This window comes from Rhinoderma darwinii, chromosome 5 (genome assembly GCF_050947455.1).
Source record: "Rhinoderma darwinii isolate aRhiDar2 chromosome 5, aRhiDar2.hap1, whole genome shotgun sequence".
In the NCBI taxonomy this organism is placed as follows: domain Eukaryota; kingdom Metazoa; phylum Chordata; class Amphibia; order Anura; family Rhinodermatidae; genus Rhinoderma; species Rhinoderma darwinii.
Genome location: NC_134691.1, coordinates 223,475,963 through 223,493,133, shown reverse-complemented (window position 1 = coordinate 223,493,133; position 17,171 = coordinate 223,475,963). Strand labels below are relative to the sequence as shown.

The 17,171-nt window shown below is 40.8% G+C and overlaps 1 protein-coding gene across 2 annotated transcripts in view; it reads right to left on the bottom strand.

Moving 5' to 3' along the window:
* Positions 1-17,171, bottom strand: part of STAC (SH3 and cysteine rich domain) — a 330,747-nt gene that overhangs the window by 135,133 nt on the left and 178,443 nt on the right. For both annotated transcript variants that reach the window (XM_075826963.1, XM_075826964.1), the window contains exon 3: positions 852-952. In XM_075826963.1, the coding sequence (XP_075683078.1) occupies positions 852-952 (101 nt within the window). The remainder of the gene's footprint in view (positions 1-851; positions 953-17,171) is intronic.

Below are 17,171 nucleotides of genomic sequence, written 5' to 3'. Positions count from 1 at the left end.
TTTAGCGTCTTTGTCGGGAGCGAAACGTAGGGCCAAAACTTAATGTAAGCTAGGTCTTATACAGGAGCACTTGGCACTATTTTTTCCTATTTCTGGTGGCCATAAAGTGTTTGTATTATATTTCACTACATCTGTATCAATGTTGGATGATGAAATGAGCAGTGTTATACTAATAAAGGGGTTGTCTGGGCATGGGGCAGTTTTCATACTGATGACCTGTCCACAGGATAGGTCATCAGTATAGAATCGGTGGAGTTCCGACACCTGGACCTCGCACTGATCACATGTTCATGGATGCCACCGCGCAGCAGAAGTTATGCAGTGGTCAGTGCCAGAAGCAGATGGCTCCGATCACTGTATAAACGGCCATGCTGCAGTACTGCAGCTCTGCTCCTATTCACTATCCTGTGGATTGGTCATCTATATGAAAAACAGCCCCATGCCCAGTAAACCCCTTTAATGGGCTTATGCAAGATTTGAATAAAGGATCTGCTTTTTTTCTTCTTTTTTTCTTAGAAACTCTGGTTTGTGTCTGTTATGGGAGCTCAGCTTCATTCAAGTGAAAAGGGCTGATCTTCAATACCAGACACTGCCCACGTGCAAAAGTGGCGCTATTTCTGGATTTAAAAACAGATTTCATAAAACATAAGCATAGAGATATTTTTCCCTATGTACTGTAAGACATTTTGCATCTCATTTTTATAATCGTTTCCCTTTTAACCTGATTAGTCCCACAGCCGAGCTGAGATTTATATGCTGGTTACAATGTTTCCATGAAAGATAAGGATAATTTAGGATATTTTATGTTTCACAAAGACAGAATCCAAATCAGGGTACATTTGTTGACTTACCAGTTTTCCCATGCAGCGTTGTGAGCCAATTGTTTCTGTACATTTGTGATGGATGCTCATTTTGCAGGCTTTGCATCGCAGGCCATGTTTTGTGTTAGTTCCTGTCAACAAACACAGATTTTAATTAACCTGAATCAATAGTTCCCATGAATCTGACAAGTGAACTCTCTGAAAACCTGATACACTCAATATGGTTTATTTTTAAAGCAGATACTGTATATGTAACCTCTTGCTGTTTTTGACAAGTTTCGTTGTACAAGTTCTTCTACATCAGCGATGTACTGTAGTGTGTCCATAAAATGTAAAAAAATATTTGATAGCAGAAAAAACCCGACAGTAAAAAAAACTTCCATGGTGCTCCCATGTAAACACTTCCCTGGTTCCCCAGCTGACCTCCGTACAGCTGCCCCCCTGTAACGATTTGTCCTTAGATGTGGCTACTGCAGGCTGTGATTGGCTGCAGTCGGCACATTTGAGGAAACGCTGTACACTGCTGCTGATTTTCTGCCCGCAAAACCAATTCTGCTGTGTGTGAACACAGCCTTAGGGCATGCCCAGACGTGGCAGAATTCTTCATCAACTGACCGCATCAATGCCGCACAGAATCTGCGTTGCAGATTCTGTTGCGGATCTGCCCAAAATGGGCATGAAATTGATGCGGACTAGCCGTTGCGTATTGAGGTGAAAGTACTTCCCTTCTCTCTATCAGTGCAGGATAGAGAGAAGGGACAGACCTTTCCCTAGTGAAAGTAAAAGAATTTCATACTTACCGGCCGTTGTATTGGTGACGCATCCCTCTTTCGGCATCCAACCCGACCTCCCTGGATGACGCGGCAGTCCATCTGACCGCTGCAGCCTGTGATTGGCCTGTGATTGGCTGCAGCCGTCACTTAGACTGAAACGTCATCCTGGGAAGACGGACTGGAGGAAGAAGCAGGGAGTTCTCAGTAAGTAGGAACTTCTATTTTTTTTACAGGTTGATGTATATTGTGATTGGAAGTCACTGTCCAGGGTGCTGAAACAGTTACTGCCGATCGCTTAACTCTTTCAGCACCATGGACAGTGACTATTTACAGACGTTGCCTAGCAACGCTCCCGTAATAACGGGTGCACACACGTAGTCACCCATAATTATGGGTGCACACACGTAGTCACCCGTAATTACGGGAGCCCCATTGACTTCCTCAGTCTGGCTGTAGACCTAGAAATACATAGGTCCAGCCAGAATGAAGAAATGCCATGTTAAAAAACCAATACGCTCCGCAGCACACATAACATCTACATAACATCTGCGGACTTCATTGCGGAATTTTGAATCTCCATTGAAGTCAATGGAGAAATTCCGCATTGAGTCCTCAACCAGTCCGCCACACGTCCGCAACAACCATTGTATGCTGTAGACACCAAATTCTGCACCGCAGCCTATGCTCCGCAGCGAAATTGTCCGCAACGTGCAAACGAACCCTACTAAAAAGCTGTGGAAGGCAATGGAGAAACGGGTCCGCTGCGGATTTCCGCTGCGGAGTGTCCGCAGCGGAATTCCAGAGCAATTCCGCCACGTCTGGCCATGCCCTTAAAGGGAATTTGTCGCTAGAATTATTATTATATATTTTTTTTCAGTTAAACAGTTAGTATCTAATTGATTACACATTGTTTTAATTTTTTTAATTTTTTAAGAGAAGTAAAAGTAAGAAAAAAGTAAAAAGTACAACACAAATAAATAAAATGTATTTTAATGTCATACTAAAAGCAATATTATATCAAAAAAAAATTCGTGACACTTTCCCATTAAGTTCACACCACACTTGTGCCCTATATCAGACATATACTGCAAAAAAAAAAAAAAGATACAACTGTATACCCACTGACTTGTCAAATAAAGGCATACAGTTGGTATCCATTTGACAAATCCATTGTTTTCTTTTGAAGGGGAAGTGAAGTTCTTCTTTCTTTAAACAGATCTAAATAAATACTATGCATATATATGCAAACTTATACCCATACATTTTTGCCATTTTAAAAATATATACTTTAACATATACTTTTTTGAGGTTTCCTGTTGTCCCAGAAAGTGTAGCAGCCTACACTTGTTAGTACTGTCAAAAATGGCAAATAATTCCAGATGAATGCCAAAAGTCTATTTGCCCTATAGAAGACTATGGATTCTGTGAAGTGTTTACGTTTGGATACTTTTTTTTTTTTTTTACTGCCAACTGTATTTTCACCAATATTCTGATCATGTAAAAAGTCACTTTAAACAATGACTGAATTGGGGCTGTGTTGAAGATGGATACTGAAAATGTAAGTTCTAGAACAAGATTAAGGGCAGGCTCAGAAGAATGGAAGAATTTTTCCGCTGCAAATGTTGCTGCAGATTCGCGGCAATTACGCAACGAATCTGCAGCAGCATTTGCATATTTGACAGATTATCCAGACGTTGCGGATATCACAGTGGACTTTCAGCAGATTTCAGTTTTTGCATTGCAAAGGCTGAAATCCGCAGTGAAATTCCGCTTCTTCTCCGCAACATAATGAGCATGCTGCGGAGTGAAAATTCTGCACCACAGCCTAAATTCCGCACAGTTATTTGACGCAACGTCTGAACTAAGTTACCTATAAATGTATAGAAACCATGCTGCAAATTTCCCCTGCGGGCTGTCCGCAGCGGAATTTAACAGCAATTCCCCTTCGTCTGAATGTGCCCTAAAGGGGTTGTCCGGGCATAGGGCAGTTTTTCATACTGATGACCTAACCACAGGAAAGGTCATTAGTATACAATCGGTGGGGTTCGACACCTTGACCTGCACCGGATGTTATGCAATGTTCGGTCCTGGAAGAAGATTGCTCTGACCACTGTATAGCAGCTGTGTTGGGTCACTGCAGCTTTGCCCCCATTTACTTGAATAAGGGCTGCAGTACTTACTGCTTGTAAGTGAATGAAAAAATTATTTTTAAGCTCTGTTCACAACTGCATTGAAGGCTCCATTAACCCCTTAGTGACCAGCCCATTTTAGGTCTTAATGACCAAGCTATTTTATTCGTTTCTCTATAGTCGCATTCAAAGAGCTATAACCTTTTTATTTTTTCGTCTACATAGCTGTATGAGGACTTGTTTTTTGCAGGAATAGTTGTGCTTTTTAATAGCACCATTTTTGGGTACATATAATTTTTATATTAACTTTTATTAACCTTTTTGGGGGGGGATTATAACAAAAACCTGAAATTCCGCCATTGTTCTATGCGTTTTTAAATTGACGCCGTTCACTGTGCGACGTAATTAACATGTTACCTTTATTCTATGGGTCGGTATGATTACGGCGATACCACATATGTAGAGGTTTTTTTTATGTTTTACGACTTTTGCACAATGAAAACACTTTTGAACTAAAATTATTTGTTTTTGCATCATCGCTTTGCAAGAGCCGTAATTTTTTTATTTTTCCATCAATGTAGTAATTTTTTGGGCTTGTTTTCTGCGGGATGAGACGTAGTTTTGAATGGTACTGTTTTGGGGTGCATGGGACTTATTGATTCATTTTTATTATGACTTTTTTGGGGGGCAATGGAAAAAAATTGCAATTTCGCCATGGTTTTTTGCGTTTTTTTTTTACGGTGTTCACCTTGCGGTTTAAATGACATATTAACTTTATTAATGGAGTCATTACGGTCGCGGCGATACCACATATGTGTACTTTTTTTTTTTTTTTACACTTTTACTAAATAAAACCACTTTTTATGGAAAAAAATGATTTTATTTATTTTTTTACTGTACTTTTTATTAATAATCTTTATTTCACTTTGATGACTTATTTCATTAGTCCCACTAGGGGACTTTACTGTGCGATCTTCCGATCGCTGCTATAATGCTTTGGTATACTTCGTATACCAGAGCATTATTGCCTGTCAGTGTAAATCTGACAGGCAATCTGTTAGGACGTGCCTCCGGCGCGTCCTAACAGGCATATGTCCTGGGCAGACCTGGGGGCTTTTATCAAGCCCCCGGCTGCCATGACACCCCATCGGAGACCCGCGATTGCATTCGCGGGCCGCCGATGGGTGACAGAGGGAGCGCACTCCCTTTGTAAACAAAGTTAAATGCCGCGGTCGCTATTGACGGCGGCATTTAACGGGTTAAACGGCCGCGATCTAAGTGAACTTCGATCGCGGGCGTTGGAGCAGGAGCTCAGCTGTCATCAGACAGCAGAGCCCCGGCTCCTGCCTGCACGGGAGACCCGTGCAGGACTTAGACTAGGCTGACGTGAAAAGGCGTCAGCCTAGCCTAAAGCCCATTAGTGACTCACGTGAAAAGGCGTATTGGTGGTCACTAAGGGGTTAAGAGCCTGTGACGCAGATTCTATAAAAAATGCTAGAAAAAATAGCACAGCATGTTGTGCAATTTTTTTTACGGTAAAATCACGTAGAGGTGAAATTTACAAATTTCATTTTTTTTGCGGAAATTCATATTTTATCCATTTTTTTTTTGTAACACAGAAAGTTTTACCAGAGAAACGCAACTCAATATTTATTGCCCAGGTTCTGCAGTTTTAGAAAATATCCCACATGTGACCCTAGTGTGCTTATGAAGTGAAGCACAGGCCTCAGAAACAAAAAAAGCACCTAGTGGGTTTTGGGCCTTGTTTTTATTCGAATATATTTTAGGCACCATGTCAGGTTTGAAGGGCTCTTGCGGTGCCAAAACAGTGGAAATCCCCCAAAAGTGACCCCATTTGGGAAACTACACCCTCAAGGCATAATCATGGCTTTTTATATATATATATATATATATATATATATATATATATATATGTACTGTATATATATATATATATATATATATATTAGCTTGAATATTATCAACATAAAATATTGAGTAACTAATTTTTCTTATCCTGATCCAGAGTTACAGCCTGTATTATACTCCAAAGCCGCATTCACAATTATGTTTGTTGCCATTGATAGACACATTCCAAAAAACTTAACTGAGTGCCTGTAATTCAATGGAAAATATTTTTTTATTTAATTACTGTATAGTGCCTATTGTAAATAGGAAATTTCACAAAATGGAAATCACCAGAATAAGCCCTATGTAAATATTTGGGCATATTTACTAAAGGGCTACAATATTAATTTTCTGTGCAACGTGCACCATCAAGCATGTCGCGTTGCTGAATATGGTGCAGCTACTGAGCTACGACATGTTTCCTTGGCCTTGGTGCCGTCCAGCATCATGTGCATACAAAGTTCTGACGCTGGACGGTGTCAGGACTCAGGGCAGCAGCACCCAGAGCTAAACAAAAGCCGGGAGAAAGGAGGGTAAGCATATGTCTGTTGTAGGGCCTTATATTAATATAGGGGATCTGGTTTGGGGGTCTGAATATATTTAGGGGGCCTGCTCCAGGGTCTGATATTAATATAGGGGGTCGAAATATATTTAGCCACATGATTTATATAAGCCACACCCTTCAAAAAGGCCACTCCCATTTTGCCACATGCCGCTGCTCGAGTATCATCCTGTAAAGTGCTGTCCCAGGTTGACATCTGGGACCGTTATAAAGGCTGCAACTCAGTATGAATATAAAATAAGTAATGTTAGTAGTTAATTTCTCCTCATTGTATGTAGATTAATTCTTTATATAAACTGAAAAAGGTATTCAGAGGTGAGAATGTGCTTTCATGGCGTTGATTTCCACTTGGTTATGTCGTGCTCAAATTACTAGTTTATAAAGAACTGTGTTACTGCTGTATAGCGGGAATAGAGGCGCTTATCTGATTTCTATAAGAACTTGAGTAAGATTTAATGCCATAAGTCAACAGCTCTATTAAACATCCAAGTATGTAACGTCTGTGTGGAGGCCTCATTGTTCAGTCATCTAAATAAATGAAATGTTGAATAAATAAATGGGTTAAACATCCTCACTAGCAGAAACAAGTTTAAAGAAGTTCTGTAACTAGTCTAAGTGTACATTGCATGTGTGAATAGGAGTCTACGGAAGCAGGCTTGTGCTTGCAGCCACTCGTACCGATGAGCTGAAAGCTGCAGTACGAGATTACTGGTCCCCCTCACTTTTTATAGCAGTTCTCAGTGGCATTTAAACACAATGGGGGTGAGTTATCAAAACTAATGCAAGGGAAGCAGTTGCCCATAGCAACCAATCAGATCCCACCTTTCATTTTTCAGGGGCCACTTGGAAAATTAAAGCAGCTGTCTGATTGATTGCCATGGGCAACTGCTTCACTTTCCTTTAGTCCAGTTTCCTCCGATGTTTATTACAAAGTGAAAGCATTGCTCTTCATGTGCTGAAAACTGGTAATAGGCATTTCGTTTTCTACAGCACTTCTTTCAGATATTCCTGATCTCTTCAGCACAAACTCTTAAACTTGGGTATATTTCGTTTTTCATGTTTTTAAAAAAATAAATAAAAGCCTACTGCTGGTAACTCATATGTCTTTGCCGGACTTATATAACTTACTGTTTGACACTGGCATCAGGACCAGACAAGGCCCTGAGAAAGGCCCGCTCCACACATTCCTCTGTATGCCAGAGCAGAGATCTATTGCAAACCGCGGCTCTCATTCTGGTGGACCTGGCCCATCCATACATTATACTAGTAAACGTATCACTACTTGTAGCTTAACCTGGTGATAACAAAACTTACACTGGAGATAACTGGGCTTTAGTATAAAAAGGGGTTGTCATTATGGGACAACCCATTTAATAAACCAAGGCTTTTGATGTTTTTAATGGAGGGACCAAGTTTTTTTGCATCTGTGTGTATGGAGTGTGCAAGATGTATTTTGACAGGGTTCATTCCAGTTGGAGCTCCAGGTAGCAATAATGTTATGTCTAGAATTGAGCTCAGCCCATGTTCCCTATGAGATGAGCAGTAATGGGAGCCAGTTAATCAAATAGCGAATCCGGAAAGCGTGGACATAGAAATGAAGGGGTTATCCCATCAGGACTACCCCTGTCTATATGCCTTCCCTAAGCCAAAGCAGCAAATCTTTCTCTAGTGGTCTTGAACCGTTTTTGTAGTACTACATTTACCCAGTAGTGGCCACTGCAAGGGAAATGAGCAGCCGACAGCAACTTCCCGTGCCAAAATCAGCTGTTTGCTGGGTATCTCAGGACCCATCTCTCATATTAAAAAGCATTGCCCCGTGATGTGACATTTCCTATAACCATGAAAAACGTTTGTCAAACCCATGTAAGTGTGAATTAAAAATATATGTAATAAGCTACTTGTAAGTAATGTTTTCTGCAAAGTGCCTATATGTGCGAACCTATTCATTTAATTCATAACAATGTAGAGTACTGTAAGTAAACTCAACCTTATTGTATAATATTAAATATTTAACTGATCTTTTTCTTTAATGTATTCTAATGTGACTATTAGTAATGTTGTTTAAACAGTGTGCTAGAGGTATTTTTCAGGCCGCTCAGTGCAATGATTCTGAATTCCACCCACTGTATTTCTATTTTACCAACTTATCTGTAAAATTATTTTATTGCCCTAGGCATTACTCCATAAAGTATCATTGAAAAGAATAGCTACTAATTGCAGCGTGAAGCGCGTGTAATAACTTGCAATATAATCATCATCGTATTTTCATTATTTTTATACGTGATTTTAGGTTTTAACGTTAATGTACAAAGAATGCTATTTTCAAGTCCGCTGACGTCTTCAGAGCATTAGCAAGACACACAAAAGCAATGTCCTTTAAAGCAATTTCCATGATAGTAATAAAGTAAGAACATACACCAGATGAACACTAAAAGAAAAGATTGTATATAACAAGATGACAGTTTTTCCACTCGCTTAAATGGCTTGCATAACTATTATATTATCTATGGCTTGTCAAGTAATAATCTCTATGGAATGCAAGTGTTGTCTTTGTAAACATGAAAGGATAATACATTAAACTGCACTGCCAGCAGAGTTCTCATTTTCCACTCTTTATCTCCGCTAGCTGTAAATTGTCTTTTTATTTTATAATTTATTGGATGGTTTTGCACCTATATAGTAGAGGTGCTAAAATTATAACAAGATACATTTACAAAAAGATCACATCATTTTAATGGCATGTAAAACTATTACTGACCGGCTGTGAATTTATACCAGTGAAGGCCTCTCTTCCTAAGGGCTTATCCACACGTAACGGAATTGCTGCAGAAAATTTCTGCAGGAGTTCCGCAGAAACTAGCAGAATTTCCACTGTGGAAAAACCACACCATTTTCTGCATTTTTGACTGCAGAAAATGGTGCGGATTTTGCTGCGTTTTTCTCAATGTTGGGAGATTGTGACATCTCCTCTGAAAAACGCAATTCAGTCCACTTTCCGCAGCAGGAATTGACAATTCCTGCTGCAGTATGAAAAATAGGCACCGCAGGTCAATCTCTGGTGCACATAAATGCTTGGCCTTGTAGTTCTCCAAATAATGGAGAATCATTTTTTTGTCACAGTGGATTAAAAAATCATTTTCCACAGAGGACATAAATTTTGTCCATACATGAATCACAGATCTATACAAGTCCCCTATTCCCCGCCCAGTGGCGGATCCTAATGTGGGCGGTTCTAGTGGCTACCCGGGGCCCAAGGCACCCAGGGGTCCCATGGCCGCCCAAACCACACAAGCAGGGCTGCTGCTGGCCGCATTCTTGCACTCGTCGGTCCCACCTGCTGATGAAGAGATGGGGCGGGGGGGTGTGCAGGGGGAGTCAATTGCAGGGGCGAGATGGAGTCATTCTCCCTGACAGTCTGCTCCTCTGTGCTGCTGTGCACTCTCCTGTCTGTCTAAACCTCCAGCAGCTGCTTGATAACCGCAAGATATCAACTAGGAGGTGAAGGACCTGTGGTAACATCACAGTCACATGATTAAGGTCCTGTAGGCTGTACCCAAGCACAAGCACCACAGAGGAAAAGGCACTGGTAAGTGTGGTGTGTATATAGCAAACATAATGTAAGTCTACATAGTGTGTGCTGTGTTTATATATCAAACATATGCAAGTCTATATAGTGTCTGCTGTGTGTAGTGTTTATAGTGTATGTCTATATAGTGTGTGCTCTGTGTATAGTGTTTAAAGTGTATGTCTGTATAGTGTGTGCTGTGTGTATAGAGTTTATATTGTGTATAATGTAAGTCTATATAGTGTAAGTGTGTGTATAATGCATATAGTATGTGTGTGTATAGTGTACATAATGTATAGTGTGTGTATAATGTGTTTGTGTATATGGTGTGTGTATAATGTAAGTCTAAATAGTGTATATCGTGTGTGTGTGTGTGTGTGTGTGTGTGTGTAATGCATATAGTATGTGTGTGTATAGTGTACATAATGTATAGTGTGCGTGTATCATGTAAGTGTGTGTGTGTGTATATAATGTGTGTGGTTTGAATATATAGTGTGTGGTGTCAGTGTGAATTTTATATAATGTGTGCATGGTGTATATAATGTAAGTCTATATAGTGTTTTTAGTGTGTACAATGTAATTCTATATAATGTATGGTGTGTGTGTATAGTGCATATACAGGGTGGGCCATTTATATGGATACACCTAATAAAATGGGAATGGTTGGTGATATTAACTTCCTGTTTGTGGCACATTAGTATATGGGGGGGGGGGGGGGACTTTTCAAGCTGGGTGTTGACCATGGCGGCCATTTTGAAGTCGGCCATTTTGTATCCAACTTTAGTTTTTTCAGTGGGAAGAGGGTCATGTGACACATCAAACTTATCGAGAATTTCACAAGAAAAACAATGGTGTGCTTGGTTTTAACGTTACTTTATTCTTTCATGAGTTATTTACAAGTTTCTGACGCAGAAGAAATGCTAGCACAGGCTTCCAGTATCCGTAGTTTCAGTTGCTGCACATCTCGTATCTTCACAGCATAGACAATTGCCTTCAGATGACCCCAAAGATAAAAGTCTAAGGGGGTCAGATCGGGAGGCATTTCTTCTGCGGTGTTGCTATCAGTGTGTGAAGAGTGGGAGAAGAGGGTTGCATTGACACTCCAACACAATGGGCAGCACTTTGAACACATTTTATAAGTGGTCAGAAACTTGTAAATAACTAATGAAAGAATAAAGTAACGTTAAAACCAAGCACACCATTGTTTTTCTTGTGAAATTCTCGATAAGTTTGATGTGTCACATGACCCTCTTCCCATTGAAAAAACTAAAGTTGGATACAAAATGGCCGACTTCAAAATGGCCGCCATGGTCAACACCCAGCTTGAAAAGTTTCCCCCTCCCATATACTAATGTGCCACAAACAGGAAGTTAATATCACCAACCATTCCGATTTTATTTAGGTGTATCCATATAAATGGCCCACCCTGTAGTGTAAGTGTGTGTAGTGTGTGTACATAGTGTGTGTGGTTTGAATATACAGTGTGGTGTGAGTGTGAATTGTATATAGTGTGCGTGATGTACAAAAACAAAAAGTACATCTCAAAAAGTCTAACTGACTGCTAAAGGCTCTATGGGTGGGCAAAATATTTCCCACCCATAGAGCCCTCTGCAGTCTGTCAGATGCTCAGAACGCTCCTTGCAATATAAGGCCCTGTTCACACTGAGTTTTTTTGCTGCGGTTTTTGCCATGAAAACCGCTGCAAAAACCGGCTGTAATTGCCTCCAATTGTTTTCTATGGAAGTTGGAGGTGTTTTTTTCCCACTCGCAGGACAAAGAAGCGACATGCCCTATCTTGAGGTGTTTTCTGTCTCAAAAACCCCATTGAAATTAATGGGAGATGGAAATAAACGCATTTTTTGACTCTTTTTTGCCGCAAATTTTGACGCGTTTTTTTTTCCGGCCAAAAAAACGCTTGCGGTTGTTTTCTCTGTCTGTTGAAGAAGTAGCTTAAAGAAACCACGGCAAAAAACGTGGCAAAAAAACGCGTCAAAAAAACGCGTGTGGTGCAAAACCACTTCAGGAAAACCGGAGCTGATTTTTCCATGCAGAATTTTGTAATTCTGCAAAAAACTCAGTGTGAACAGGGCCTGATCCCCCCCATAGGGCCTCAGTACTTATTATACTGCAAGGGGGGGTCAGAGCGTCTGACTGACTGCTGAGGGCTCTGTGGGGGGATAACTCCTTCCCCCCAGAGCCATAAGAGTCAGACGCTCCGACCCTCCCATAGAGCACTCAGTCAGTCAGACGCTCTGGCCCTCAGCAGTTATTTTACTGCAAGGGGAGGGGTGTCGGACTGCTTAAAGAGGCTCTGTCACCAGATTTTGCAACCCCTATCTGCTATTGCAGCAGATAGGTGCTGCAATGTAGATTACAGTAACGCTTTTATTTTAAAAAAAACGAGCATTTTTGGCCAAGTTATGGCCATTTTTGTATTTATGCAAATGAGGCTTGCAAAAGTACAACTGGGCGTGTTGAAAAGTAAAAGTACAACTGGGCGTGTATTATGTGCGTACATCGGGGCGTGTTTACTACTTTTACTAGCTGGGCGTTCTGATGAGAAGTATCATCCACTTCTCTTCAGAACGCCCAGCTTCTGGCAGTGCAGATCTGTGACGTCACTCACAGGTCCTGCATCGTGTCGGCCACATCGGCACCAGAGGCTACAGTTGATTCTGCAGCAGCATCAGCGTTTGCAGGTAAGTAGCTACATCGATTTACCTGCAAACGCCGATGCTGCTGCAGAATCATCTGTAGCCTCTGGTGCCGATGTGTCCTCGCTCGTCTGACACGATGCAGGACCTGGGAAAGTGACGTCACAGCGTGATCTGCCAGAAGCTGGGCGTTCTGAAGAGAAGTGGATGATACTTCTCGTCAGAAAGCCCAGCTAGTAAAAGTAGTAAACACGCCCCGATGTATGCACATAATACACGCCCAGTTGTACTTTTACTTTTCAACACGCCCAGTTGTACTTTTGCAAGCCTCATTTGCATAAATACAAAAATGGCCATAACTTGGCCAAAAATGCTTGTTTTTAAAAAATAAAAACGTTACTGTAATCTACATTGCAGCGCCTATCTGCTGCAATAGCAGATAGGGGTTGCAAAATCTGGTGACAGAGCCTCTTTAATCCGCCACTGTGCCCGCCCTCACCCAGACTTGCAAGTAGGATATTCTTGTAAGGTAGCCTAAGGAGTATACCATAGCTCCCAACCTTTTGGCGGGACAGTCCCGGTTTTTCACCGCTGTCCCGGGTGTTCTGAGCAATGTCCTGCCCTGCCCCGACCCTCCCTGTTGCCAGCCACGCCCCCCTGCAACGATGCTGCCTGGAGTGAGGGAGCAGAGCGTAGCCGACACACCGGAGCGGAACACTGCAGAGGAAAAGAAGCCACAGGACAGTGGCGAGTACACAGTTTAAACAAATCAGTGCCTGGGAACACTAGCATTTCTAAAATCATAAAATAAATGACATTATTTTATGATTTTAGAAACTCTGGTGTCTTCAGGCGCACCCCCCCCCCCTCGCAACCCATCCTCGCGACCCCCCCCCCCCACACACCCTCCCTCGCGGGACTGCTGTCTCCTGGTAATAAAAAAAAACACATTTCTCCATTAAACATCTATCTATCTATCTATCTATCTATCTCATACCTCCCAACCGTCCCGGATTCAGCCAGACAGTCCCTGATTCCGGGTGGCGTTCCGCTGTCCCAGGCGGCCCGGGGTATGTCCCGCTGTCAAACTAATTCTGAAGCAGGGAACCATCAGCTCCCTGCTTCAGAATTAGTTCATAACGGAGGAGCAGAGGGAGATCCTCCGCTCGCCGAGGGCTCCCCGGGCACAGCGCTACTTTAATTGCTGTGCTCGGGGAAGCCCTTGACGGTACTGTCCATTTATGAGCGGAATCGCCGGCTAGAGTACTAGGGGCAGCTTTGGGGGTATTATACTGTATAAGGGAAGCTAGGGGGGCATTGTACTGTATGGGGGCAACTATGGGGGAATTATGCTGTATGGGGAAGCTATGGGGGCATTATACTGTATGGGGGAATTTGTTTGGGCATTATACTGTATGGGGGCATCTGTATGGGCATTATACTGCATGGGAGAATGTGTAGGCATTATACTATATGGGGGCATCTGTGTTGGCTTTATACTGTATGGCTGCATCTATGGGGCATTATACTGTATGGTGGCAGCTATGGGGGCATTATACTGTATGGTGGCAGCTAGAGGGCATTATACTGTGTAGGGGCAGCTATTTGGTATTATACTGTGTGGGAGGCACTATGGGAGCATCATACTGTGTGGGCTGAATCGGGTGTGTATGGCCGGGTGTTGGGTGGGATTAGAGGCATGGCTTAAAAGAAAAAAAATTGTCCCTCTTTGTGATACTTGATAGTTGGGAGGTATGAGTACACTACTGACAGTGGCTATTACACTAGTAGTGCTAATACACATCTATATAGCTATGTGAGGTCTGTCTGTACAGTACAACCTCCACGCTGGAAACGACTCCAGAATCAATGCCAAAACTGCGGTACAGTGACTTTCATCATGCATAACATGCCCTGCAAAAGAGATTTCTAAATGGCCTCATGTTATTCATGATTTGTTTCCAGCAAAACTAGAAAACTTTATTTTTGCCAAACCTCTCAATGACCTAGATTTTGCTGCAAACCTCGGTTTTGTCATTTCTATTTATAGTTGGATGGGGGAAAGGGTTGGGGTAAGCATATATGCACATTCATTCTAAACACAGGGTGACATATTAACTGTGTACACATATCTCTCTCAACTACTTTATATAAATATAAATACATGCTTTTGAAGAGACTAAACTTGTGACCTTTATCACCTGTCAGTTAGACATGTCACTCAAGTGTGATTCGTGGTGACTACTGGGACCTTCAACGATTTAAAAAATAAGGATTCCCTGTGCCATTCTTTGTCGCAGAGAGTTGGACGTAACCTTTTCCGTGTATTGCTTTTTTTCTTTCTACGAATATTGACTGCTGGCATCTTTTTGCCAACAATGGGGACCTTTCTCAAATCTAATGTTCAGACTCTCACGATCAAACTAACTCAAAGCTCTATTATGGCATGTCTAATTTGTATTCTATAATAGTTGTTTTTTTTCATTGAATAAGTCAAACATTATTGATAATTTCTGCGAAATTCTACAGGCTAAAATTAAATATTTAGATAATAGCATATAAACTGTAACATGAGGTAATAAGTAAGAACAGCATTTGATTAAACATGTTGTCCATGTGTTCATAACTGGAATCTTCAGTAAAAATGAAGAAGAAATGTATATGCCGGGTACACAAAGATATAATTATAAATGTGTTGATACAGTATATCACAGTGTGTCCAAACATCACTCATATTAATATATACAAAAGGAGTCATTAGGAGAAGGTTCCTGACATACTGATCTACAGTACATATAAAAGAGAACATCAAAATGAGAACTACAACAGTCCTACAGGCAATAGGAACAGAATATTCATTAGTGATAACAGGGATTCCTGTACAATGAACAGGAATGAAAATGAGGTTTGTTCATTAAGGTAGATTTGAGTCCTTTAAAGCCAATCTTCAATACAGTAGCAGTACAATATAAAGATTGGTTTGTTCATGGGCTGGGTGGTGAATAATTAGGCATGGAAGTGGGGAGGCCCATAGAGAATGTGGATCGGAGCCATTTGTCTCAACTTTGAGAACTAATTCTGGACAATTCCTATGTCGATTGAGCCAATTTTTGTAGGTGAGCGTGGAATTAGTAAGAACAATCAATTCCGCTAGGAAGGGTGCACAATTTGCAAGCCAAATTTTAGCCATTGCCTTCTTGGCATAGTATAATGTTTATGCCACAGAGGTGTGAGAGTCACACTTGTCTGAAAAAATAAGAAAAAGGCACCTTTTTTTTGGCAAAGTGAGACTGGTGTGCCCATATCACTTGCTCCCAAAAGCCGTCGACTCAAGGAAACTCCCAAATTAAGTGAAGAAGAATCCAGATGGCCTACTGCATTTAGGGCATTCATTTGCATACTTCGGTCAGAATTTATGTAGCCTAGAGTAGGTGAAGTACACCCTGTAGATAATAACCAGTTGAGATAAGTGTTCATTATGATTAGAAGGACCCTCATTTCTCCCATTTAACTTGTAAAGGTAACAGTATTAATTCTCAATTTTTTGTCAGAGTACGGTATAGAACCTAGAGATTAACCAGTTCGGGGGGGAAGGGATTAAGGAGTAAATTCACTAGGGGGAAATCTATAAATGACACCACTCTGCTGTTATACTATAATAGTTAATAGAGTTTATAGCCATTGTGGCTATATATATATATATATATAAAACAACTATGGGGAAGAAAAGAAAATCACTGTGTGTTATATGCCGGACATTACTCTTACATTTACTAATTTAAAACATCACTCATTTCTAAAGAGAATCTAAGATAATGTGAATGCACAATTTTATAACGTTAGTTGCATGTGATGTGGTTCAACGCATAGTGCTGGGCTTTATAGGCAGTGAATAAAGCACCATTCCCATTATATTGATACTTATAGAAAAAGCGAACACCATCTATGATGCATTTGCATGAAACTCACTAATCTCACTAAAAGATTCTTATTATGTACAAAAACAATAATAAACGTTTAGAGACCTGTTTTGAGCCTCATCTCTTTAACAATGACCAAGCTTAATTATGTTCTACAAGCATTAAGAGCGAGAAAAAGACCAACACATGGCGAGGAAGATAAAATTCATGCTCCGGTTTATGAATTTTCTAATTTTAGGACTGTACAGGAAAAGCTGTTGGAAGCACACTGATAGCATGGACAATAATTCGAGGTTTTAATAATGTCTGTTTGGATGTGAAAGCGATATCTAAAAAGACGGACTGCATTAAACCCACTTAATAACAAGTCACAGGAGAAAATTGCTCCTTTCAGGAAGAACATAAAATGATATCAATGACATTGCAGTGTTACAAGGTGTATGCTATTGCAGATAATAGAAACATGGAACTCATATCAATGGAGTCATATTCCAATACTGGAATGTATACAAAAAGGCCGGCACAATGTAATTCAAAGCTTGTCATTTAGCTTTTGCTGTGCTCTGCTCGTGCACTATAGTGATTCATTTTATTCAGAATGTTTCTATTGCTAACTGAATGAATTGCCTAGAATCATGACCATCCTCAATAAGTTTATAATAGCAGAAAGTTTCTAATTTTCATATTTAGAAAGTTTAACTTTTGCTTTCTTGGTGTGAGCGTGTGCCTCCATCAGAATTTTCACAGCCATGAATAAATATAGAATTTTAATGGCATGAATGAAGAAAAATCACAATATAACTTCAGCGGAAAAGTTCAGAACCATTATCAAAAACTAC